This window comes from Puma concolor, chromosome C1, assembly GCF_028749965.1.
Source record: "Puma concolor isolate L17-30 chromosome C1, mPumCon1.1.hap2, whole genome shotgun sequence".
Classification (NCBI taxonomy): domain Eukaryota; kingdom Metazoa; phylum Chordata; class Mammalia; order Carnivora; family Felidae; genus Puma; species Puma concolor.
In genome coordinates this window covers 194,978,043-195,005,131 of record NC_141674.1, presented here as the reverse complement: position 1 = coordinate 195,005,131, position 27,089 = coordinate 194,978,043, and the positions used below count along the sequence as shown (strand labels likewise).

General features: G+C 41.9%; 1 protein-coding gene across 8 annotated transcripts; it reads left to right on the top strand.

The window, feature by feature from the left end:
• On the top strand, positions 1-27,089 carry CC1H2orf80 (chromosome C1 C2orf80 homolog). Of its 8 annotated transcripts, XM_086719470.1 has the most exons (10): positions 1-121; positions 2,703-2,832; positions 4,602-4,683; positions 6,724-6,806; positions 8,917-9,004; positions 9,419-9,490; positions 19,748-19,835; positions 20,391-20,509; positions 23,339-23,395; positions 26,597-27,089. In XM_086719470.1, the coding sequence occupies exons 2-9, from the start codon at positions 2,792-2,794 to the stop codon at positions 23,360-23,362; spliced, it is 597 nt and encodes a 198-aa protein (XP_086575596.1). In that variant the 5' UTR covers positions 1-121; positions 2,703-2,791; the 3' UTR covers positions 23,363-23,395; positions 26,597-27,089. The 8 variants fall into 8 exon arrangements, with proteins under 8 accessions (XP_086575596.1, XP_086575599.1, XP_086575598.1 ...); XM_086719473.1 differs by lacking the exon at positions 23,339-23,395 and having other exon boundaries at positions 26,597-27,088; XM_086719472.1 differs by lacking the exons at positions 23,339-23,395; positions 26,597-27,089 and adding an exon at positions 21,433-21,600.

The window sequence follows — 27,089 nt, the reverse complement described above, 5'->3', positions numbered from 1 at the left end:
AAAAAAAGGCATGTGTTTTTCTGATGTCTGTGAGCACCAGCCCAAGACGATGATGTTCAATGCTCCAGCACGCCTCCAGAAGCAGGGAGAGAACAAAAGCACCAGAATCCGTCTCTGGTTGGTAAGAGATTCTGAAAGGGGAATTTATTAAGGGCTGGGCACCTAATAGAACACAATCTGAGAGTCCTGTATCATAGCTATAGGGGTGCAGGGAAGGGATCTGCATGGAGTATACAGATATTTACAGATATTCAGGGCATGATATTCTGACAGAGTATGTGGGCTGTGACTTCTGGGGGGTTTCTTTCTATGAAACAGCTAATGCCTGAGACAGCTAACATCTTTCCATTAGACCCTTTGTGTGTATTTCCAGCCAGAGTCTTGGTTTTTGTTAAAGCTCTGTAGACAGAAAAGAAGAATGACTGGCTGAATTCAAATTTAAACCAAATAGTCTATGCAAATGGCCCCCTTTCAACCACACAGAGCTACTCAATGTACGAAGTCACTGAACTCTACAGCTAGAAGGGACCTCTCCAATCATTCAATGACTGTTTTGCAGAAGAGGAAACAGAAAAACACAGAGAAAATTCACTTGTCCAAGGTGACACAGCTAGCTTACTAGGTCTTTGGACCTCCTTGGGGTGAGGCTCGCTCATATTTTTAAGATTTAAACCTTTGTTTATTATGCCACGTTGAATGGCGTTGGGGAGGGTGGTCCAAGGGGAAGTTATCACAGTGGGCAAGAAATGCATATTTTATAATTTAAGTCTGAAATTCTAAGGGCTGGCTCAGAATTACAAACAAGAATGGGTTAAAGCAAATGCTAAGTCTTTTGCTTTTTAAAAAAGCATCAAAGCTAAGGGAGCCTATCTGCCCCCTTGTGAACGAATTGAAATAAGACAAATGTTCGGCCGACAAATGCATTTCCAACTCAGTGAATCAGAAGAATCATAATTTGTGCTAGCCTTTATGAAGTTTCGAGTGGTAGGGTGAAAAATGCTCTTGGTGATATTAACGAGGCTCATCATTTTTTAGACAACACCTGAGACCGGAATGCAGAAGACCCAAGAAGCTTGGCCACAGCCATGCCAGTCAGTCAGTGGTACAGCAGACACTACATCCTGGCATCTGGCCTCCCCCGTCCAGTGCTTTTCCTTCTCTCGGTTATGAGGTCCCCTCTCTGGCTTATAGTATTCTCTCCCACTTGACTCTCCTAGAGAGCTATATCACTGTCTATACAGTTCATTCATTTCCTGTGGAATGTTCCTACTTTGTTCCCCCCGCTTTTATCTTTTCCACATCCCATCCAAGACTGAAGCAGATGCAGTGGCAGCAAGAATGGTCCAAAATAATTAATTTGGTCTGGTGAAGAATTCATGTAAATTAAGGACATCCTGTCTTCTCTCCGCTTATTGTTAGAGAGCTGAATCAAATCAAGCATCATGTTTAATGTAGTTTACAGACTACATTTTTTCCCAGAAGTTTCTAAAGTTTTATTCAAACCGTACTTAGGGTGGCAATTTAAAAACACATGCACAATTTCAGAAGCACAGAAGGTAATATGATGAACACCTATAGATTCATCTTCCCAGAGTCAACAAATGTTAACATTTTTTTATATTTGTTCTCAGGGTTCTCCAGAGAAACAGAGCATATATGTATATATGTATAATGTATATACATGTACAAGAGAAACTTACTGTCAAGAATTGGCTCACATGGTTGTGGTGGCTTGGCCAGTCCAAAATCTGAAGGGGTAGCTGGCAGGCTGGAGACTCGAAGGAGAGTTATTCTGGCAGAATTTTTTCTTATTTGGGAGGAATCAATCTTTCTTCTATCCAAGCCTTCAACTGATTGGATGAGGCCCATTCACATAATGGAGGGTAATCTGCTCAACTCGAAGTTGATCGATTTAAGTGTCAATCTCATACAAAAAATACCTTCACAGAAACACCTAGCATAATTTTTGACCAAATATATGGGCACAGTGGCCCAGCCAAGCTGACACATAAAAGTAACCATCACAATTTGCTTTCCATCTTGTTTAAGAAATAAAACATTGTGGACATAGTCGATATTCTACTTATACCTCTCTTTAGATGTCCCATTTAAAAGTGATGCTTTTTTTTAATAAACTCCTTTTTGTGACCTCAAATGCCTTCTGATGCCATCACCTAAACTCCGGTTTCTGGCTCAATGTGGAGATAAGAATTGAAGACATGGCCTCATCTTTGCCATGATGATGTATTCTTTCCAGGACCCACCGGCCATAGGAAGTTGTACACAGGTTGTATAGAAAACTCCATTATGAGCCATTGTACCAAGGTGGATTCACTGGGAGTCACTGTGTGGAATGCACACAGAACTCACATGTTCAGATCACAGCATGTTTGGATGTTTCTGTCCAAATAGTCTCATCTACTATTACATGAGCCATGACTATTTTACTTGCTTATTTATTGCAAAGATAAGTAAATGGTGAATGTTGGGAAACTTGGAAAGAATAAGAGGTGTCAGACAAATTCAAGGTACAGTGCACCTCCCTCCCACCCCCAAGCCAGTTTAATTCCAACCTGGAACCGGCTGGATAAGAGGCCTGAGCTCTGCACACTCCCGGATCCCTTCCAGAGTCTAGGACTCCATGACTGGTATTTGGAGTGATAGCATCCCTAACTCAAATTCTCTCTGATTTGCTGCTGTAGCTTGTAGGCTCAAAGAGGCTGACTCTTCCCCAAGGATATCAGGGGCAGTGTAAGCTACAGATATCTGCTCATCTGGACAAGCCTTAATCATGGAAAGAAAGCTCCTAAAGAAGGAAATGAAAAAACTCCTGTAAGTATGATTGAGAATAAGCTTTCGTTTATTACACTCGGCATTTGGTGGGTTTCAGGTCATCGATGGTTTGGATATTGGCAGAGGGTAAAAATCTAAGAGAAGAATGGATTCCTGGACTATAGGAGAAAGCTAGATGATCTGGCTTCTGCCTCCTGCCTGAGAAGCCTCACATGTGGTGCAAAGCAGGATGCTGACTCTCTTGGGAGAGATGTTTCTGCCAAGACCGTGCACTGCACATCCGAGGCATCCCCATGCTGGAACCTGACAGCTGAACCCCCAGGCCAGGCTGCCTCTACTGGACAGGGTGTGCCTTTGAAAGGGCCCTGCCAGGAACACAGGCGAGATTTCTGCAAAATGTGCCCAAAGGTACATTTATAAGTGTAGCCTGCCTCTTTCATTGTTAGTCTTATCAACTAAATAATTGATCTCCTTGTTCTTGCCATTTGAACTTAAAAAAAAAAAAAAAGCCAAGTTCTCCCATGGAAAAATCTTTTTTCTCCTATGGTAGCTTTTCTATGATTTGGTACTTTGTTAAGAGGTTGGTGAAAATCACAGACCATATGAAAAGGGGAGAAAAGGCTGTTCTGTTTCATATATATTATAGGCACAACAATAATATCCTTTTTATCAAAGACCTTATCACAGTCTTCATCCAATGTCCTTTCTCTACCTACTAAGATAATTATGTTTTAACAAGTCCTTAAGAAATACTGGAATAAAATATGTAGGACTACACATAATTACATGTATGGGCTTGGAAGCCAACATAATAATAATAATAAAAAAAAACCTATTATCAGGAATGTCAATTCCTCCATGTAGAACTGGCATTTCAAAACTGATATAAGTATAATTTTATATCTAAAGAATACATTTAGGCTACTTTAAATAAATTGCCTTGGAATTAGAAAGCAAAAATTTGAGAATTTTTTTTAAATCTTAGCCTAGTGACTCAGAACTTTAAGAAACCAGACACAAACTTACCACCCCCAGCCCCCACCCCACCCCACCCCACCCCCCACAGTAACTTGCCCATAGTGCTTGGTAAAGACCTTGAAAACAGAACTGGCCTTATGTAAAAGTGTGCAGATAGACTCGGGGAGCCAGAATCCTTTTTCCTTATCAGGTCCCTCTGGCTCTTCTCCCTGGGGGGCTGGAAGGCGGGGTGGGGGGCGGGGAGCGGTAAACCACTTTCTGTTTTCCTGCCAGGACCCCTCATTAAAATCACTGGTAGGGAAGGATCGCACAGGACACACTAAAAGTGGAATTTCTGGTACGCTTTTCTGTATAACTCCTCCTCAGGGTATTTGCTTTCTAATGGGGGAAAAGGGGCCTTAGGGCGAGAGAATACATCCATACAGAATATCACAGAGCTGGAATTTTTCAACTGTGGACATTCTGCCTGAGTTTAACACGGGCAGCAAGGGAATTTTTGTTTTAAACAGTGGATCTCAATCCTTTGGGTTTTGTAAAACCTTTTCGGGCGTGTGGGAATTTGTGACGCAGCCCCGCCTCCTGCTTTCCCATGAATCCTGTTCCGACTACGGGAGTCTTATTTTTAGATAAATGTGAGGTAAGCTCATAGTGGTTGAACATTTAAACCTGCACCGTTGCAGAATTGCCTTTTAACTCAAAGTGAATATTGGCTGAGCTACCAGAGCTCTTGGGTTTTGGTGGGGGAGGGGAGGCACTGGAAAGAGCGCGCTTCGGCAAACTGAGCTCCCCTCTCTTTCCCAATGGTTCAATGCTGCTCTCTTGCTTTTAAGGGGAGATTATATTGGCATCAGACTTCGGGAAAATGAATTTGACCCAAAAGGAAGAAGGCAACTCACCTTTCTAGATGATATGGTAAAGAAAGGCATGCCGACGCAAGTCACATTTGTGTTTTTTTGTGTTCAGGGGACAGAGCTAGGACCTAATGTATATCCTAAATAAGCCTAATCTTGATCCTCCCGTAGTGTCCTCATCCTAGAGTCCTCCACAACGTCTTTTCGACTCATTACACTGAAAGCAAAAATAACGAGAAAGTCCAAGTTATAAGACTCTTTGCTCTTGGCTATTTCTCTCCTAGAAAAGATTAAAAAGCAAAATGGATGCAAAGTTAAACGTTACATACATGTTGTTCAACAATTTTTTTGACAAAATAAGTTATGCAGTTCTCTAATTTTATTTATTTATTTACTTACTTACGTTTGCATTCATGGAGAAAACCAAAGAATGGAATAATCAAAATCCTTCATCATTGTTAATGTTGAAGTTCAGATTCATGTTCTGTAATGAAAGTTCCCTTCACGGAAATTATGTAAAGGCCTAATTCACAAGAAATTAGTAAATCCTCAGCTTCTTTATGCTTACCTGTTTGCACTATTAAGGAAGAAAGGATGTGTCCCTGCCCTACCCTCCGTCCCTGGTCCCTGCGTGACTTCCCTAGAGCTGAATAAACAGTTAGGCCTGGTGTTCTAAAGTACATCTCTGTGCACATGTTAAATGGGGAACTTAAATCGATCGGATAAGTGCTTTCAAACTTTAATGAGGTCTCATCGCAAGGCCCTTTTGATTCCGGAAGTTGGGGGTGCCTGGCTGGGGAATTTGTATTTGTAATGAGCAAACAGGCCACGCCCACACAGCTAGTCCTGCATCAACCTTTCCATTAGGTTTCAACCACCAATCACAGTTCTTTTTGCTGTTGTTGTTCACTCTCTAGTTTTGTTTAGTCACTGGAAGAAGTAGGTACAGTTGACCCTTGATTTGACCCCAGATTTGAACTGTGTGGGTCCACTTATGCACAGAATTTTTTTAATAAATACAGTACAATACTGTAAATGTATTTTCTGTTATGATTTTCTTAATCAACTTTTCTCTAGCTTACTGTATTATAAGAATGCAATATATAATATACACAACATATAAAATATGTGTTGATTGACAGTTTATGTTACCGTCCATAGCAGTCCATAGCAGGCTATTCACAGTACACAGATTTTAGGGGTGGGTGCATCTAACCCCTGGGTGTTCAAGGGTCAACTGTACATTGTTTTGAAAAGGTTAGAACCTTAGAACCCATCTAAAACCCCGAAAACAAAACCAACCTTCCCTTTTCTGAAGGGGGGCGGGGTAGAGAGAGGAGAAAGAATATTTGGATGGGGACAAGGTGAATATGCTTAGAAATTACCAGGAAAAGATGGTCAGCAGGCAAGGAATGAACATTTGAAGTGCTCCTCAGCTTTTTACTGCATACTAGACTCTTAGCAAGCCACTCATTGGGGTCTACCTCTAGTCCTTTGCTCATTCTGGTCCCTCCACCCTCGAGTCCTCCACCTGTCGAAATTCTCCTCATACTTCAAGCCCCAGCTCCACCAGAGCCCTCTCTCTGAAGCCTCCCGGGATCTCCGTGACACCCCAGGTGGACACACCACTTCCCTGGTGCCCCTGGGAGCACATTTCTGACGTTCTGTTCACAGAATTCAAAATTGTTCTCTGAGGCCCTCTTCCCCCCACCTTCACTTTTTCCTATGTTAAAATTTGAGGACAGTGAGGTGCTGAAAACATCAATTGCTTACCCGAAGATATGCCATGAGTTGTTGGCAATACCTAGATTTGAACCCAGATTCCCTGATTCCCCGTTTCCTTCCAAGAATCCATCCTTTCTTTTCCTGTCACCATAAATCAAAAACAAAAATCAGTTCTAGTGAGAGGTAAATGTAATGACTGAAGATCCCTAAATATTTCTGTCTGGGAATCAGGTTACTGGACATAGCTGATGATCCTCACCTTTGTGGATGTGACAATGTAGTAGAATAGGCTTAGCAGTGCCATTATCATTGGGTCCAGGGAGTGCTTCGGCCAACGTCTAAGCCCATCCCTTTTCTGTCTGCTTCCCACTCCCAGGCACACTATGACTTGGCCATCAATGTTGCTTTGCAATGGCTGGATCACTTGGAAGACTTCACTTGGCTGGAGTGGGAGAAAGTGTAAGTGGAAATGGTTTCTTTCTTTCTTTCTTTCTTTCTTTCTTTCTTTCTTTCTCTTTCTTTCTTTCTTTCTTTCTTTCTTTCTTTCTTTCTTTCTTTCTTTCTTTCTTTCTTTCAAATGTATGACTATGAGTAGTGATAGAGAAAACTTCTATCTGGCATCATCCACCACGAGGCACTCTGATTTGAAAATACTGCAAGGTGGGGAGCCTGGGTGGTTCAGTCAATTGAGGGTCCAATTTAGGCTCAGGTCATGATCTCACAGTTCATGGGTTCAAGCCCCCATCGGGCTCATTGCTGTCAGTACAGAAGCTGCTTCAGATCCTCTGTCCCCATCTTTCACACTCCTCCCCTGCTCGCACGCACGCTCTCTCTCTCTCTCTCTCAAAAATAAACATTAAAAAAAAAAAAACATTGAAAACACTGCAGGATGAGTATCCATCCATTTCCAGCTAGAAACCTGAAGAAACCCTATAGTTGTCAACTTGGAGAACTCATATACTTGTTTGTATATTTTGTATCTACGCATTGGTTTCTGTCGGATGAAGATCCTTCTCCCACATAATGTTCTGTCTTAGAAATATGGACCATACTTTACTGTGCCCATGCCATGATTTTTAAAACGGTCAATTCTGTGGGTAAAGGCTCTTTCTAAGGACTATCAAACACAATTTCTTAAGCATTTAGCTAAATATCTACCTGGGCTGAGGTGTTTGAATTACAGCTGTGTCAATCCTTTCCAGGATTATTGGCATTTTCTGCCATGTTTGCCAGGCAGACCCACTCAACTGATTAAAAATAAGGAACTGGGGCGCCTGGGTGGCGCAGTCGGTTAAGCGTCCGACTTCAGCCAGGTCACGATCTCGCGGTCCGTGAGTTCGAGCCCCGTGTCGGGCTCTGGGCTGATGGCTCAGAGCCTGGAGCCTGTTTCCGATTCTGTGTCTCCCTCTCTCTCTGCCCCTGCCCCGTTCATGCTCTGTCTCTCTCTGTCCCAAAAATAAATAAACGTTGAAAAAAAATTTTTTTTTTAAAAATAAGGAACTAATGAAGACAGCATTGAATAGCTTATTCCAGAGGCCAGTTATTTTTTCTGTTCCATTGCCTTAGAACACACACCTTGTCCTGGCTCGCTGTATCAGTTAGGGTTTAGTTGTAATAAGCAGAAAATCCAGACTCAAGCCTCACCCCCCAAAAGAGGAGGGAAGAAGGAATTTATTAACTTTGCATTTGAAAAGTCCATGAGTTGGTCTGCATTAGGCAGGGCTTAATTCAAAACTCAAATCGTGTCATCAGGATTTACTTCTGGACTATTTCCCCTGGGTGGACATTATTCTTAATTTCAGCCCATTTTATTGCAACATCCAGTCCAAAGGAGAATAGATTTTTTAAAAAAATCACAGGATTGTGTCTCAATTGTGCCTCAGCCCCTGATTTGTCTGGAGGTGGAGGGTGGGGGGCATGGAATACGCTGACTAGCTTAGTCCACAGTGTTTACCCTTGGAATCTAGGGGTGTTCATGGCTTCCCTAGAAGCACATAGGCTTACAGTGGGTAAAGCAGTTCCCTCCATCAAGAAGGGGAAGAGGATATGGGTTGGCAAAACCATTAAGTGTCCACCATAGTGGCCAGTGGTTGCTAGCTGTGAAAACATGGACCAACGAAGGCAAATTCATCACCATTGTTGGAAGATTCAGAATTCTAAGTGTGTACTTTACTGAGAGCAGATTCACCACATTAATTTTTTTTTTTTTTTTATAAAATTTTTTTTTCAATGTTTATTTATTTTTGGGACAGAGAGAGACAGAGCATGAACGGGGGAGGGGCAGAGAGAGAGGGAGACACAGAATCGGAAACAGGCTCCAGGCTCTAAGCCATCAGCCCAGAGCCTGACGCGGGGCTCGAACTCCCGGACCGCGAGATCGTGACCTGGCTGAAGTCGGACGCTTAACCGACTGCGCCACCCAGGCGCCCCTCACCACATTAATTTTGTAAATAGATGCATAACACATGGCCATTGGAGATTACTTATGGATTATTATTATAAACTTAATAGATGTCCAAAAAACCCAAAAATAAACCTTCCATTGTTATTTACTCCTATTCCCCCTTAGGAAAATGCCATTTCATGGCAGACCCACATATCCAAACCGGAAAGAAAGAGAAGCAATGATTTTATCATCTTACGCTGGAATCTTAATGGTAAGGTAAAGAACACTGTTTGCATATATGGGGATTTTATATTTACTTATGTGCATTTTGATATTAATGCATATTTATTTTATTTTTCAACCGCTCTTCCTAAATGCTTAAGGTTTACTAATATTAAATGTTCCGGTTTTAAAGATACAGTAAAAAGTCTTTTATGCCTGTATGGTATTGTGAAAACCTTCATTTAAAAGGCAAAAAAAAAAAAAACAACAACAGAATGAAAGACATAAATAATTGGATACAGGTGATTCTGATTCACCTGCTTATTCAGAAATTACTTATTTAGTGCCCATGCTATCCAGGCATGATGCTGTGCATGTTGGAGCTACAATTGCTTTGTGTCGCAATAAAAGAAAAACCATGACATGATAATACATTTGTTGGTGCTGTTGTTTTTTTTAACAGAACAGTCTTCCAGTTGAGGAAGTCTTTAAAATGTATGGAGCCGATTCTTCTACCAATTCTGGGGCCACCAAGGTAGGGGAGACCCGAGACTATCAATAAGAGGAAATTTTAGAGAGGATTTCTTTATTTTTATACATTTATAATGGATTTTTAACATTGTCAACTGCATGAAATAACAGTTGTTAATCGAAACATACAAAACCAGAGGGGACCACGTCTTACCTGGCTCATAAAGGTTTGTAAAACGCTTTCCTCACGTGAGGGCTGAGTTCATAAGGACAAATGTGTTTTGCGTAAGGCTAAGTAGAGGCAGCAAACAGGTCGCCAGGCTCTGAGTCTGGATTCTGCCTCTGTCTCTGGTGAACAGAATCTCTCACTTACTCTGTAATGCACGTTTGGCAAGCCCAAGAACTCCCCTTGCATGATGCACCAGAACATCCAGAACTCAGTCAGGCAAGATGCGCAAGGTTTGTTCTCGTGATACATTCTGTAGTTTGTTGCTGCCACACTTCTTCCCGCGAGGGTCCTTTAATCACAACAGTAGACGCGGCAATTATCACAATTCCAGTGACCTGAGTTCTGACACCTCTTCTACAGAGCCCTCGGTCCTTGCCTTCTTTGATCTCTTCCATATACTGATCTAAAAAAAAATTGTTTTTGTTAGAATTGTGAATGGTCTTTACAGCCAATTCAGTTTTTGCTACTTACGGATGTATGGACATTTAGTGAGCATTAAACAAGAGGTGCTATTTAGATGTGAACTACCTATCCGTTTACCTTTAGATACCTGTAGAAAATGGATGAGGAAAGGGGGATGTGCAGTGGGAGTGAGGGACAACCCACACCCACATACCCAGCCCTCTGCTCACACGATCACTGTGGATGTCCCCACCAGCACTTGGCAGGGAGGCCAGGGCAGGGGCAGGGCTATGGTCACAGAAAAGCACCCCCCCCCGCCCCCATTCTTTACCTGCAGACCATACAGCAAATCAAGAACTCACCATGTCCAGCTTGTGAGTCAAGCATTTACAAAAAGAAAGAAAAAAAGGAAAAAAAAATCAAGCATTTACTAAGAAGTGTTGTAACTTTGAATCCCACTGTCCCATCACCTTAATCCATATGTAAACTGGCTCTAGTTCTGAGACTCAAGTTCCCTTGATCACAGAGGAAGTCAGTACCTTTTCTCTGATCACTCTAGCTTCAACTACATTGATTGATTGATTGATTCATTCATTCATTCATTCATTCATTCAATATGGTTGTAGGTGCAAGGGATATAATGGTGATTGAATCAGGCAAGATTACTTTTCTCATAGGTTTTATATCTTGTACTGGACCTGACATTCCACCTGGTTGAGATAAAGCCACTCTGTGCACAGTTTTCCTCAGAGACCAAGCTGTTTTTGGTTTTTAAAGAAAGCCCAACCCTTTTGGTTCTTTAGAGAGCCAAGCAAACCATAATGCTTCATTCCTGCTGGGTTGTTTGCTTTTTTTTTTCCCTGCAGCTTTCTCCCTTTCAGGCTGCCGTCTTTCCCCCTTTCCCCAATACCCCCAACACATACACATTAATATCTCAGCTTAACCCTTTCCTTTTAGCCATTGTGTTTTTCCTTATCTTCCGGTGCCTTGGAACAGCTGGGCAGTCATCAGGCACTGATTGGTTGGTCTCACTCGAATGGCCAAAGGGCAAATATAAAAAAAATCACATCCTGGAGGGGATGGCCCTGTGAACCTTTCTAGTTTTGGCTGGGTTACCAATTAAGAAGGTTTGCAAACATGGGTGCCTGAGTAGCTCAGGCCAGGTTCCTTTCAAAGGGCCAGAACAGGAAGTCATGCTGTTTAGAGGAAGGCTGGCCAATTTCTATCTATACGTCTGGTCTTTCACTTTTTCAGTAAAAGAGACTTTATTGCGCACCTTCTCTGTTCGGTTATACACAGTCTCTGTCCTCACAATGGACAATGGGTGACCAGTAACAAAAAGCCCAGATGTGCACATGGACTACATAATGACCAACTCGGAAGGGAAATAGATAATATGGTCATGGAGGGGGCGTTCCTTCAAAGGTCTACATCTATTTATTGTTACAGGATCTGTCAGCTCATTTATTGGTTTGTACAGGAAAGGCAGCTTGTGTAGGGAGGGGTTAAGCATGAGGATTCTAAAGCTAGACTGCCTGGGTGTGAACCCATGCCCCACCAGCTCCAGGCAGAGTGGTCTTGGGTAAGTCATCTGAGTTCCTTCAGCCTCAATTTCATCGTAAAAACTGGGACAAGAAAATGGGATTGTTGCGGGAAATGAGGTGAATTAGTAAAGCCCCTAGTGCTGGGCACATGGTAACCTCAGTAACTATAGTTAAGGTTCTGGTACTTGGGATTTGGGTATTCGATTTCCTCTATGTTCCTATAAATCAGGGTTTCTCAATATTTCAGGCCAGATAATTCTTTGTTGTGTGTGTAGGGCCGTCCTGTGCATTGCCGATGTCTAGCAGTATCTCTGGCCTCTACCCTTTAGATGCCAATAACTTGCCCCAATGTGATAACCAGAAATGTCTCTTGGCTTTGCCAAATGTCCCTTCAGAAGCAAAATCACAGCTAGTTGAGAACCACTGCTCTAAATATTCAAAAATTAAAAAGCTCATCAAGCATCCAAATATATTATTAACACAATATAAACTTTGCCTATTTTAGACACCAAATGATCACAAAGGGTATGATACCATTTGAGCTACAATAAAAAAGTCTGAGGATCCTCTACCCTTGTGGACCTCACAAGCTCCTCCCAGCTGCAAGAATGCCCACCCAGGCCTTTCTATTGTGGCTTTATATCGGCTCAACTCAGGGACCTCCTCCACATCTTATTTAAAAAATTAGTAGAACCCTCAATGGAGATGTAGCATTTCAAAGATTAAAGTGGAAGAGCTATTTTAAAACAGTCTTTCAGGGGTGCCTGGGTGGCTCAGTCGGTTAAGTGCCAGACTTCGGCTCAGGTCATGATCTCGTGGTTCATGAGTTCGAGCCCTGCATCGGGCTGTGTGCTGACAGCTCAGAGCCTGGAGCCTGTTTCAGATTCTGTGTCTCCCTGTCTCTGCTCCTCTGCTGCTCGCACTCTGTCTCTCTCTCAAAAATAAATAAAAACATTAAAAAAAAATAAAAGTCTTTCAAGGTTTAACATAATTTCAAAAAATTGATTTAACTAGGGGATGAGGTTGTTCAAAAGAAGTTATTGACAAAGATTCTTCTGGAATTACTGCATATACCTGAATAAACTTTTTTGAGTTGTTTTAAATGTTTATTTATTTATTTTGAGAGAAAGAGAGAGCGAGCCCGTGCACACTTGCAAGCCAGGGAGGGGCAGAGAGAGAGAGAGAGATAGAGAGAATCCTAAGCAGGTTCAGCACTCAGTGCAGAGTCCCACACGGGGCTCCATCTCACAACTGGGAGATCGTGACCTGAATCGAAATCCAGAGTGGGACGATTAACTGACTGAGCCACTCAGGCGCCCCTATCTGAATAAACCTTGATTCCTTTGGATAAAATTTCTCCTAGACAACAGGTAAAATCCTCCCCAAGCAAGAGCTTAAAGCCCTGTTGAATACTAATCAGATTATGTAAATTTCTGGCCACTAGAATTGGCTACAGTATATAGTGGGTTGTGCAAAGGCTTGATGGTTTTCTTCAGGAGTATTTGCTGCCACCTGGTGACAGAAAGGCATCATAGGCCCAGTATTGTTCTGTCAATTATCCTCAGGTTCTATTCTTGATAGGGAGCTGTTATTTAATGACAGGAAGCCATTTTTCTGCTGAGGGCCTTGGACCTATAGAAAAAAAATCAAGTAAAGGTCTCACACCAATGACAGTTATTTACAATTACTTTAGATAAATATAAAATAGCCTACTCTATTTTAAACTTAAAAAAAAAAAAGGAGCATAAATCTGCCTTAAACAAAGCAAGCCAGCAATAAAAACATTCCTCAGCTCCATTTCTCAGAGAAAGAGGAAAAAAGAAAAGGGAGGCAGAGAGAGTAAAAATCAGTGCAACGAGACAGGAGAAAGACGAGGAGAGGTGGTAGAGAACATCGGAACCTCTCTGCTTTCCTTCTCTCTTCCTGTAGCCACACCCCAGAGTCTGACCCGCTATCGCTTAACTGCATCCAAAGTTCAAAGCATGCTCTTCAGAGATTGGTGTCCAGTCCCTGCTCTGTCCCTTACCAGCTGTGTGGCCTTGGATAAGTTATTAACTTCCCCGATTCCCAATGTCCCTCTGTGTAAATATGCATGATTCCACTTACCCAACCCTGCTAGGTCGTTCTGAGCATTCATATCAGGTGCATGATGCTGGCACAGGGTGGGGGGCCTTCAGCACACTCAGCATGGTCAGCCTCCTTCCCCCCACCCCTCGGAGTCCATTGATAGCAGCCTGATTTCTCCGCAGCAGGCCCATCTTCCACCCTCAGACCCGTTCGCAGCCCCAACCTCAGGCACTCACCACAATAATCCGCCAAGTGTCTTCTCTTCTTGACCCAGCCTGAATCATACAAAAATGAAAAAGTGTTTTCATGATAAAGACAGGGACCTACTGCGTTTATACAAAAGTTCAGTATTGGCAGATCTTCTTGATGGGAGATTGAAAACCACGCTTTCAATATCCATGATGTCCAGATGAATACTCACAATAAATGTTGAATGTGTAAAGGCCAAGCAAACAACAGATCTGCCAAGTGGATGAAATTGGATGTATCAACCATTTGGGAGCTCTCCCTGCCCCTGCCCTTCCTTTTGCTCCAGGCTTCCACTATCTTGAATCACGAGTTTATCATTTTCTTTTCTTTCTTTCTAGTTTGACCGCATATACATGTCTAATCAATGTATCGTTTACTTCTGCATATTCTTTGAATTTGATAGAAGTAATATAAAAGACAGTCTTTGTAAATAGAGCAAATGTTTTATTCCTTTTTTCATTCAACGCTGTGTTGCACAAATTCATCCCTGTTGTTACACACAGTTTATTTTCACTGCGTATAGTATTCCGCTGTAGAAGAGTATGCCACCGTTTATTTATATATTCTTCCATTATAGACATTGGGATGATTTCTGTGATATGTCTCTTTGTGTACAGTAAAAGAATTTATTTATTTGTTTCTTTATTTATTTATTGAGAGAGAGCAAGAGAGAGAGAGTGCATGTGAGTGGGGGAGGGGCAGAGAGAGAGGAGGAGAGAGAATCCCAAGCAGGCCCCATGCTGTCAGCACAGAGCCGGACTTGGGGCTTGATCTCACAACCGTGAGATCATGACATGAGCCAAAATCAAGAGTCAGACACCTAACCGACTGAGCTGCCCAGGCGCCCCGCCCTTGTGTTCAGTGAAAGAGCTTCTGCGTGGTCTATAACTAGGTGTGAACCTGCTACGTCATAGGGATGTGCATCTTCAACTCTACATAAAGTCTAATTGCTTTCCGAAATGGTTGTACCAATTTACACTTCTACCTGCAGTGTAGGTCATCTGCTTGCTGCTTTCAGGCTTTTTAAGCTTGTCTGTCTGTTAAGTGGCTGAGGTCTTAATTTACATTGTGGTCTTAATTTTCAGTCCTCTGATTATCAATGAGCAGCTATTTCTACGTTCTTCTTTTGTGAAGTGCCTGCTGAAAATCTTCTGTCCATTTTTGTTTGTTTGTTTATTCTACTACAGGATATATAATCAGTCCTGGATTTTCCAGTACTCTTCCTATTTGAAATTTGCCGTTTCTCTTCACAGACATTAAAATGTTTGGAAAGTACGATGTTGCCCCATCCCAAGCACATTTGAAAAACTTCTTGGACAGATCCAACTGTCTTTCCAGACCACGTGCCCTGCTTTCACTTTGGAAAATATGATTGTCATACGCATGTACCCGATCACTTTGACATCTAGAATCAGAAACTTTCCACCTTTTGTCTCAGTGATACCAGATGACACTTTAATAAGTTACTGCTCAAGGCTGAAAGAAAGGTTCGTGCAGATTCCTGTCTATGCTCTTCGGCCCTTAGTGATGTATCCGGGGCCTTTCTTGTGCACATTCCTATGTGACACATCCCCATCTTCTCTCCCTCTTCATGCTTCCAGTTAGAAGAAACTCTCCTTGAATGTGCTTCAGACATAATATGGCACCTAAGGAGAACTTGAATCAAGAAATAAGAATTGCCATAATACTTCCACACTGACACGATGATGATATTAGGAAATAGCTTTAAAGGAAAAAAGAATGTACAATCAACTCTAGGTTTAGGATTTAAATTTCATCCTACTTTGCAAATAATTTCTCATACAAACCACACAGGAAGCTATAGGAACTGCTTGCATGAGCCATCAGATTATCAGGACCATAGAATATTTGAGCTGGCAGTGACCTTTAAAATCATCAGGGTCTGTCTTCCCCAGTGGATAGGGAGCTAGAGCATGAAAAACATCAAGTCTTGAATCTTCAAAGGCATCGAGAACAGCGTAGAAGCCAGTTTTCTTTCTCTTATACCTGGCATATGTTGTTCTGAAGGGCCGTTCTCATAGCCATAATCGCCCCACCAATACGAATCCTCCTTTTATTACTTTCTGTGTTTTAGGGCCATGTTTCTGAATAGATATCTACTTCTGGAAGACAGAGGCCGTTGCTTATGCTTATGTTTAATTTTTTACAATGCTGGATAGCAGGTATACTCTATAAATATGCTAGCCATTTAAAAGAAGGCTGAGGTTTGGCTTTGATTTTCTTTTTCCTGTAGTGTACTTGTTTTCTATTTTTTTGGAATTCTTTATTATTTCATTCCTTCTCTTTTATTTGAGCAAATGTGCTCTTCTCTGTCCAGTTTAAGGCGGGGAGCTTAAATCATTGATTTTGAGCTTTTCTAATATATACACTTAAAGCTATAAATTTTTCTCTCTAAACATTTACTACTTTAATTGCATCCCTCTTATTTTGTTACAGATGTAGTTAAAGCAGGGATTTTGTTTCTCAAATAAACATATTTTCTAATTAAAAAAAAAGGAAAGCTGAGGTCAAATTTATTTTTTTAAGTTTATTTATTCATTTTGAGAAAGAGAAAGAAAGAGAGAGAGAGAATGAGTGGGAGAGGGGCAGACAGAGAGGGAGAGAAATCTTAAGCAGGTTCCACACTGTCAGCACAGAGCCCGATGAGGGGCTCGAACCCACAAACTGTGAGATCATGACCTGAGCCGAAATCAAGGATCAGAAGCTTAACCTACTGAGTCACCCAGGCGCTGCGAAAGCTGAGGTCAAATTTAGAAGGGCTCCTGCTTAGGTGGCTATAAACTATTCTGTCAACAAAGAGAACACAACCTCATTTATTATTTAATCCATGTTTTCTGTATGATAATAACCAAAAACCTATAGTAATCGTGAAAACCAGAGTCTGTTTCTCATGTGAAGGAGTCTGGAGGTGGGCAGATCGGGGCCACCACCAAGGTTCCACAGGGTGGTAAGGAACACAGGCTTCTCCTGGCTCTCTGCTCAGTTATTCTTATTGAAAATTGCAAAATAATACATAAATACAGTACCTTTCTTCACAAAAAAATACACCCCCAGGGCGCCTGGGTGACCCAGTCTGTTAAGTGTCCAACGCTTGATTTTGGTTCAGGTCATTTCACAGTTCATGAACCTGAACCCTCTGTCAGGCTCCTTGCTGACAGTGTGGAACCCGCCTGGAATTCTCTCTCTCTCCCTCTCTCTCTCAAAATAAATAAACTTTAAAGAAAAATAAAATAAAATAAATAAAAAATAAAAACTATCCCCCCCCCCCCCGCCAAATCCCACCTATGTATAAACCACACAATTATCTTAAACTCAAGTTCTCGTGGAAATGAAGGTTTCTACTTACTTTGAAGGAATACCAGTGATGTGGGAACTTGATCATTAAGAGTTTGGATGATAGGGTAGAAATGTTCTACTGACCTGGAAATCTAAAAATGGGTATTTATTTTATTGTCCTTGTCTTTCGGTATTTGCCTCAGTTACATATCATGTAAAAGTGTCCTATTGATGAAATGCCATATTTGTTGAAATGTACACATAAAGAGAATTGTATAATCACATCTTGCTCCTTAGAAATAAGAGTTCTGTAAATTCTGTAAACGTAATGCCTGAAGCTCTCTCGGTGAGAAAGCAGAAACTTGTTGGTCTTGCAGAGGGATATGAATTACTTCAGGCCTGCTGGCTCTGAGTAGTTATTTGTTATTAGTTATTCGATTAGTTATTTCCAGGCAGGATCCTGTAAAGGAAATGGTGGCCAAGTTGTTGCCCTGGGTAATTCACTACAATAGAGAGAGATGAGTCAGGGAGGAAGATGATGATTATCATGGTGATAACAAACATAAATAATAATTACTGTTGTCATTAACTTGAAAGCTAATATATGGTACTATGTGCCAAGCACTATTTTAAGTCCTTTACATATGTTAACTTTTCAGTCCCTACCACAACCCTGTAAGGTCACTGCCGGTGTTATTATTGTATCACGTGAAGAAACAGGAGCAGTTAGGTGACAGGCCCAAGGTCACACATCTTGTAGATGGTGCAGCCTGCCTTCACAGCCAGCCAGTCTGGAACTAAAGTGTCTGCTGTTAACCACTATTGTTTGACTGGAATGGGAGTTATTCAACCAGCTAATGACACTTGAGGGCCTCCTCTCTAAGGCACTGGAGAGCAAAGGTTAAATTAGCCTACTGGGCTCCCTGCTTCCACACTCCAACCCGTTCTCTACACAGCAGCAGAGCTAAACCAGACCTGGTTAACCTACTGCTTAAACAAGTGTCAGTGGCTTCCATTGATTCCTGGAATCGATACAACGTAAGCTCCACACCATGGCCAACAAGGACCCAGGGCATCTGGCTCCTGCCTCCCTCCTCAGCCCCAACTACAATTTCCCCTTTCTCGCCATGCTCTCGCCACCCTGGCTTCCTTTCTGTGTCTGGAAACACAGGTTATTCCAAGAGGACCTTCTCATTCCCTTTGCCCGGAGTACTCCTCTCCAGCTCTTCCCAGGGCCGTCGGCCACTCACTCTGGAAATCTCAGCTGAAACACTGCTTCCTTCTAGAGGCTTCCTCTGGCCACTCTGAAGTGGTGGCTATCCAGTCACTTGCTAGTACACCATCTTGTTTCATTTATGAAGCCCATCACAATGTAGGATTACCCTAGTTGTCCAATCATTTATTGTTTGTGATTCCTTACTCAGCTCCAGAAGGGCAGGAACCTAGTCTGTCTCAGTAACCACCGCTCCTAAAAGAGGGCCTGGCCTGTAGTAGGTGCTCAGTGAAAACTCACTGAAGGAATGAACGAATGAAGAGACAGTCCTAACCTTGAAGAAGTCCCCAGTGTAGAGCAGCAGACCGTGGGTTATGACTAAGTGCAGATATTACACACTGCGGCTCTTCTACGTGAGTGCATGCTTTGAGTTCACAGAGGAGTGAGTCAGTAATTCTGCCTGGGGGGTAAGGTGGGGGAGGGGGTGGAGTGCCAGCATAGGAGAGTGGAGGTGGGAGACATCGGGGCGAGTTTCTCAGAAAAGATGATATCTGAGCTCTAGCTCAATGGAAAAGGAGGAGCCTGTAGGCAGGAAAGGAGGGAATGGTTATCACGATGTGAGGAGCGGGGTCAGCGTGTGAACGAGCCTTCTGGGCAAAGGGGACCAAGCGCGGCAGCAAAGGCAGCGAATGAACGTGCATACGATGTGAGGCATGAGTTCCACCAGCAGACGTCCATGCTTTGTGAGGGGCCTACGGCTGCTTCAACAGACCAAGTGCCGCAACTCGCGGCTGTTAACGGCACAAAGTGTGTGCAGCTTTTAAAAACAGGACTGTTTGGGGTGGCTCAGTCGGTTAGGCATTGGACTTTGGTTCAGGCCATGATCTCACAGTTTGTGGGTTTGGGCCCCGCGTCGGGCTCTGTGCTGACAGCTCAGGGCCTGGAGCCTGCTTCGGATTCTGTGTCTCCCTCTTTCTCTGCCCCTCCCCTGCTCGCACTCTGTCTCTGTCTCTCTGTCTCTCTCTCTCAAAAATAAACATTAAAAAAATTTTTTTAAGGGGCGCCTGGGTGGTTCAGTCAGTTTAGCGTCTGACTTAGGCTTAGGTCATGCTCTCGGGATTCATGGGTTCGAGCCCAGTGACGGGCTCTGCACTGACAGCTTGGAGCCTGGAGCCTGCTTCACATTCTATGCCTCTCTCTCTCTCTCTCTCTCTCTCTGCCCCTCCCCTGCTTGTGCGCGTTCTCTCTCTCTGTCTCAAATGAATAAACATTTTTTTTTTTTTAATTTAAAAACTAAAAATAAGACTGTTTTCCTTTCAGGTTCCCCGAGCTCCACCTTTCCGCCTCTCCTTGCACCCCTTTGCCATGTTAACGGCACCCAAAGCAGCAGAATACGCCCGCAAACAGGGTAAGCCTGCTTACTTCCACTGCTTGAGAAATTTAAGTAAAACTAGGAGGTGAATACACAAAGTAAGGCCAAAGTTGTTATAGCAATAAGATTCTCCTGTCCAGTTGAGCAAAGAAAAAACAAACCAGAAGCATCCATGACTTAATTTCCCTTCATTTTATAGAAGTCAGAGAAGTCTTATTTCTCAGACCCTTTAGCATTGGGAGCAAAGCACTCTAATTTTTTTTTTTTTTTAATTCTTAAAAATGTTCTTAATCATTTTTGAGACAGAGACAGAGAGGGGAGTAGGGGGTGGGTGGGTGCAGAGAGAGAGGGAGACACAGAATCTGAAGCAGGCTCCAGGCTCCAAGCTGTCAGCACAGAATCTGACGTGGGGCGGGAACTCGTGAACCAGGAGATCATGACCTGAGGTGAAGTCGGACGCTTAATCGACTGAGCCACCCAGGCAGCCCTGGAAGCAAAGCACTCTAGAAGGGAAGAATCTAAAACCGTGGGTGGACTCATTTTTTTAAAAAAAGTTTCTTATACCGATACGGTTACTGCATGTGTCTCTAGGTGTCAAGTTAAGAAGGGGAGCAAACAAAAATGCCGCCAGCAGCCCTGCAAGGGAAGTACATGTCACAGCGTGGAAATCATCAAAAAATGTATCTTTGGACATCCAGCCCAAGAACAAAGTAGGTCTAAAAATGCAAATTGGACCAAACTGATAACGGAGAGTTTGGGGAGTATTTTACTTACATTGTGGTTAAAAGTCTAGCCTTTGGAGAGAGATGCTGTGGGTCTGAATATCAAGCCACTCCTTGCTGTGTGAAGCTGTGTGACTTCAGACAAGCTACTTAACCTCTCTGTGCCTTAGTTTCCCCCTCTACAAAACAGGAAAAATAAGGTTACCTACTGTCCAGGTTGTCGGGATGAGTAACTGGGATTATGCATTTTAAGAGATTAGATTAGTGCTTGGTGCAAAGTAAACCCTAAATAAATACTAGCCATTATTATCTTTTAGCACTTAAGAAATACTATTCACAAATTAATCAGCTGTTATTTTTTGATGCAAGTAAATGTGTTGAGGAGATTTATATGAATGCCTGTGTCCTAAGTGTTTCTCTTCTTGGTCCCTTTCACATTAATGAAAATTTATCTTTGCCTGCTTTGCATCTCTGCTGCTTCTGCCCTGTCCATCCGATTCCTGGCACGTTTGTGCTGCAGAATTCAGAGAAAGGTCAGAGAGGCACTGGGCTGGAGAAGAAGGAAAAAGGCAAGCGAGTTCTTTGCCCTTCCCGCCCTGGCTCTTTACTGTAATGTGCAAAGTGAAAAGGAAATTTATAAAGACGTCAGGAAACCCAGTTGGTCAACATAATAAAAGCTGAGAGGGGAAAATGTCAGATAAGTGGTACAGCTGGGCGTCTGGGATATTTTAGGGCTTTGCAGAATGAGGGACTATGGGTCAGCAGCAGGGCTATAAGCTAGGAAAAGGAAATTTTGAAACTTGGTACACTGGATTATGAATTGGGTTTGCTTTCAGAAACACAAGTGAAAATTAAAATTTCTTTTTATGGGGCACCTGGGTGGCTCAGTCCCTTAAGCGTCTGACTCTCAGTTTCAGCTCAGGTCATGATCTCATGGTTTCGTGAGTTCAAGCCCCGCATGGGACTGACTCAGCACTGACAGTGCGGAGCCTGCTTCGGATTCTCTCTCTCTGCCTCTCCCCTGCGCATGCTGTCTCTCAAAAATAAATCAAGAAACTTAAAAAAATTACTTTAACAAATAAAAAAAAATTATCTAATTTGGTTGCTGTACTGTTCATTTTTTAATGTGAATCTCTGAATAGACTGGACCACACAGGGCTCAGGATTTATTCAGGTTTTAGAGGCAAACTATTGGCTGGTAAGAAATGTATCCTTATCATAACAATTGCTTTAGGAACTGCCTGAATTCTTTGGTCATATCAGGGTTTTAAGAAGTGTTTTTCTGGGGCAGCTGGGTGGCTCAGTCAGTTGAGCTTCCGACTTCGGCTCAGGTCATGATCTCATGGTTCGTGGGTTCAAGCCCTGCATCGGGCTCTGTGCTGAGAGCTCGGAGCCTGGAGCCTGCTTCTAATTCTGTGTCTCTCACTCTCTCTCTGCCCCTCCCCTGCTCACGCTGTCTCTCAAAAATAAATAAATGTAAAAAAAAAATTAAAAAAAAATAAGTGTTGTTCCAGTAACATAGCAATCCCACCATTGGGAAAGGTTTACTATATTGTTTTCTTTTAAAGATATTTGCTATAATGAGATTTAAAGATGTGGCTTTTCTAGAACCGTATCTGTGTTACTGAAGAACTATTTGAAGTAAGATGTGTGTGCTGTTGTTCTTTTTTTTTAATATGAGTTTGGAGATGGCAAGTTTTAGAAAGTAAAACAAAACAACAGGAAAAAAAGTAACAACTCCAGAAATAACACACAGATGTACACTCATGTATGCATGTGCACACACACACACACACACACACACACACTGATATCTAGATGTTAAACTTAATTATGAAAAAGCAGATCTCTAAAACGGGAGTTCATAGGCCCATTTATGCATCTTAGGTGCCGAAATCTGGCTCGCAAGATGACTCACTGGTATGTTTTTTTGAAAATACAATTTCATTTCCTGTGTGTTTTCTTCCACCGCCATTGAGGATTGTTGCCTTCTTGATGGAAGCAGATCTTTTCTTTCCTTATTATTTCCCACATGTATATATAGTGCTTTGCAAGCAGTGGATATTCAGTAATTATTGTTCATTACTGAATTGGCAATAAACTGCATTGTCCTGAGTGCTCTCAAACCACTGTGCTCTGTCTACACTGACCGACAGGCTCATTTCTAGGGACCAGCCGTTTCTATAGGCTAATTACTGCCTGTAAGCCCAGGAGTGTCCAAAAAACAAGTGCCCGTTTTGCAGTAGGGCCAGGTCTTGAGGTGTATCCCTTCCATAAAGTCCTGTTCTTGATAATCAAACAGCAGAAAACACATTTATGACTTTCGTTCATTCTTCTTCCTTTGTGTACGTTAGGCATCTTTTCCAACTCCTGGGTAATGTACTTTTTAAATTAGCTCAAAACATTATAATAGTAATATGTGCTTATAGTAAAACTTTCAAACAATACAGGCAATATAAACTGAAAAATAAAAGAATTCCGCCTTCCCCACACTCCTGTCCTACTCCTCAGAAATAACCACTGTTAATATCTCTTGTGATATTAAAATATTTGTTGTACATGTACATATAAATATACATACATGTGTCCTATTGATTTGTTAGAAATAACAAAGAAATTAATGAAAGCAATATCTTTATTAAATGGAAAATATGCTTTCACAGTTTATTGCTTGAAGATTTTCAAATTATATATTTGAGCTTCCTAGTCTTTTTATCCATATGTTTTATGAATATTGTACCATGTCTTTTAACTGGTGAACATTTACAACCTCAAGATAAAATGATGCCTCATTCAGAACTTTCTATTTATTTCCAGCCACAGAATTGCTTCATAAAGTAAGGGACAAGGAGAACATATATTTTTTTAATCCAGGTAATTTGGAAAATAGTTTTAAAGATTTCTTTTGTATTATATTGACATTGGTAATTCATTTCTTAATTTTTTTAATGTTTATTTTTGAGAGAGCGATTAGGCAAAGGGCAGAGAGAGAGGGAGACAGAGAATCCCAAGCAAGGTTCCACACTGTCAGCACAGAGCCCAATGCGGGGCTCAAACTCATGAAATGTGAGCTCATGACTTGAGCCAAAATCAAGAGTTGGATGCTTAACCAACTGAGCCACCCAGGTGCTCCTCATTTCTTAGTCAAAATGAATATGAGCAACACCATACCCTCGAAAAGTGTTGACATTGAGCACGTTACCAGGAAATGGATTCGGAATGGACAGGACCATACAAAAGAGCTAGAAAACAGCATGCTATAATGATTAAGAGTATGGACTCCGGAGTCACACAGCTCAGAGTTGACTCTTGATTCTCCCATTTAATAACTGGAGTGAATTCTTAAGTGAATCCCTCTGTGCTTCATTTTCCCATTTATAAAGAGAGGATTACAGCGGTACCTATCTCATAAGGTCGCTACAAGGACTGCCTATGTGGAAGGGCTGAGCAAAGTGCCAGGACCTAGCTAGCCAGAATACAAGTGCTTCCGTTACTATCACTCCTGACAAAATCACAAGATCATGGACCGGAACAAGATACGGAGAGAGGGCAATTTGAGGGTTTCTGGTTTCTGGTTCCACACAATTTAGAAACTGCTGCTCATCCTAACAAGTAAAAAGCTGAACAGGCTGAGAAATGAACTCCTCTTGGATCTGTAGGACAGGGGAGGTCAAAAGGCAAACCTCTGCCCCCAAAGGTTGGAGAAACAGACAGGTGGATATAGGAAGTTACGGTTTACGAGAGCAAAGACTCACAAGTGGAAGCTTCCAGGGATACAGCATTGGAGTATGAAAACCTCAACTGTAATTGGCAAATTAAGGGAACCTCAGTGCAGACAACTCAGAGGGTTAACAATTCCAGGGGGACCAGTCATAGCAGGACACCCACAATATTGTGAAATTTACCTCCAGGAGCTCTGCAGGCTCTCACGGTAAGTATTGGAGAAAATTCCTTTCATGCTTCCAGCAGCAGGAGGAGAAAAGGAATCATGTTTAAATACAGCACGCTGTTCTTAACCTGGCCTGCCCCAAGTGGAAACTAGTTAACTAGAACCTCACCTTCTGGGGTTTTATCGGAGCCCAGCTGACCAAAAGGAAGGGAAATACCAACTCCAGTTAGCTGTAGTCGTCTTGTCCCAGCTGGAGGAGAAGAAAAACTGAGAAACACTTGTGAGGCTCACAGTCCAGAAACACAGGCTCACCAAAGACTGCGTTCTAATCAGAGGACTATTGAACTATTCCCTCCCCCCCACCCCCGCAACACACACCACAGCACCACATCACTAAAGGCGTATTCAGAGAGTTCCTTTTGCCCAGTACATCGTATCTATCAAGAAAGAATGACAAGGTATAGTAAGGTGCATAAAACATAATTGAAAGAGACAGAGCAAGCATTACAAACAGATACGGCAGGGGATGTTGGCATTATCAGACCAGGAATTTAAAACAAATATGATTAATATGCTAAGAGCTCTAATAGGTGAGGAACACAGCATGCAAGAAGAGAGAGTGATGGAAGCAGAGAGGAGAAAATCCAAACTGTTAACTGGAGAATCCAGGTGGGGGCGTGTGTATCTTCATTGTACAAATATTTCAACTCTTCTGCATGAATGTCTTCATGATGAAATTATGAAGCAGAAAAAAAAAGAAAAGGTCAGAGTGGATCGAAAAACAAAACCTAGTTATGTGTCGTCTACAAGACACCCGCTTTAAATATAAAGGTACATGTAGATTAACGATAAGTGGACAGACAAAATAAATCATGCCAGCACTAATCAAAAGCAAGGAAAAGCTGTACTAATTTCTGACAGAGCTGACTTCAAAGCAAGGAAAATTGTCAGGGATAAAGAAAGGCATTACAAAATGATAAAGGGGTCAATTCTCCGAGAAGACAATCCTTAACACGTGCGCATGGGACAACAGAGCATCAAAGCACAGGAGGTAAAAACAGGTAAGGCTGCAAGGAGAAATCGCTGACTCCACTATCATAGCTGGAGACTTCAGCATCCCTTCATCAGAAATGGAGAGAAGGCGATTCAAGTTTAAATTCAAAGAAATATATTAACAATTCAAGACAATATAGTATAAGAAAAACACGCAACTGCTCAGGGGCAAAAAAGATTCATTTGCTCTGGGTACAGTTAGTCAAAAGAAGTATAACTTTTATTATTTATGTTTCTCTTTGGAAGTAATTTTGAGCTTGGAGGAAGTTTGCAAGAATGGCACAGATTCCTCATACACCTTTTACTCAGATTCACCAATTATCAGTGTTTTGCTCCATTAGCATTACCATTTTATCTGCCTCTGTCACTCTCTCTTCCTCTGTGTCTCTCTCTTTCTCTTGGTATATAGTACATAATTTTTTTAAGTTTATTTATTTATTTTGAGAGAGAGAGAGAGCATATTCATGCATGCCCACAGGTTGGGGAGGGACAGAGAGTGAGGGAGAAAGAATCCCACACAAGCTCTTCCTTCTCAGTGTAGAGCCCAACGTGGGGGTCGATCTCATGAACCGTGAGATCATGACCTCAGCCGAAATCAAGAATTGGACACCTAACAGATTAAGCCACCCAGGTGCCTCCAAATTTGATATTTTTATATGATCTACCACCTATATATCAATTTTGTCAATTGACCCAATAATGTCCTTCTCTTTTTTAAAAATTTTAAAAAATGTTTATTTATTTTGTGCTGTCAGCCCAAAGCCTGATGTGGGGCTTGAACTCATCAATTGTGAGATCATGAGCTGAGCCAAAATGGAACACTCACCTGACTGAGCCACCCAGGTGGCCCAACAGTGTCCTTTTCTAACCATTTTTCCTTTCTGTACAGGATTCAGTGTGGGATCCGATACTGTTACTTAGTTGAGAAATATAACTCAATTTCCAAACCTCTCAGAACAATTCCATGGATATTCTTTTGTTCCTACATGTATTTTAATCCATCTTTGTCAGTAACTTAGTATTTGATATTTGACTTTAACTCCCTATAGACTGAAAGCTAATGTCTGTGTACATCTGAAACTGATGTGCTTGATACCACAATCTTTTTTTTTTTTTTTTTTTTAATTCTGCAGGTCACTTAGAAACATGGAATTGCACCACAAGAGTCTATAATACAGTCTCCAGGAGGGGAAAAGAAACATCATCTTAACACTGTAACTCTTGCCAGCACCGTTTTTCTTTACGGTTAGCTTTTGGTGCAAAGTTTGTTGAAGGGTTACTTTGGATGTTGGGCTTTCTTCTCTTAGAATCCTATTGTGTGGCTAGAGTGTGGTTTTTAAAAAATGTATATCTTAAGCTACTTCATTGTCACTGGAAGACGGCTGGTCGGAGAATTTCGAGACTATGTAGTATTTCTACGTCAGAACAGACTGGCTTTGCAGCAATGCCACAAGTATTTAGCACTGAGTACTGCAGAGTGAGGGGGGTAGGAGGCAGTTTCCCGAAGTTTTGACCCCAAATCAAATTAATCTGTCATTCACTGCCCTTAACTATGTTCTCCGATGGAGACATTTAAAATCATTTCAATAAAGCAGTAAAGGAAAAATGAGTGTAGGCTTTCTTTCA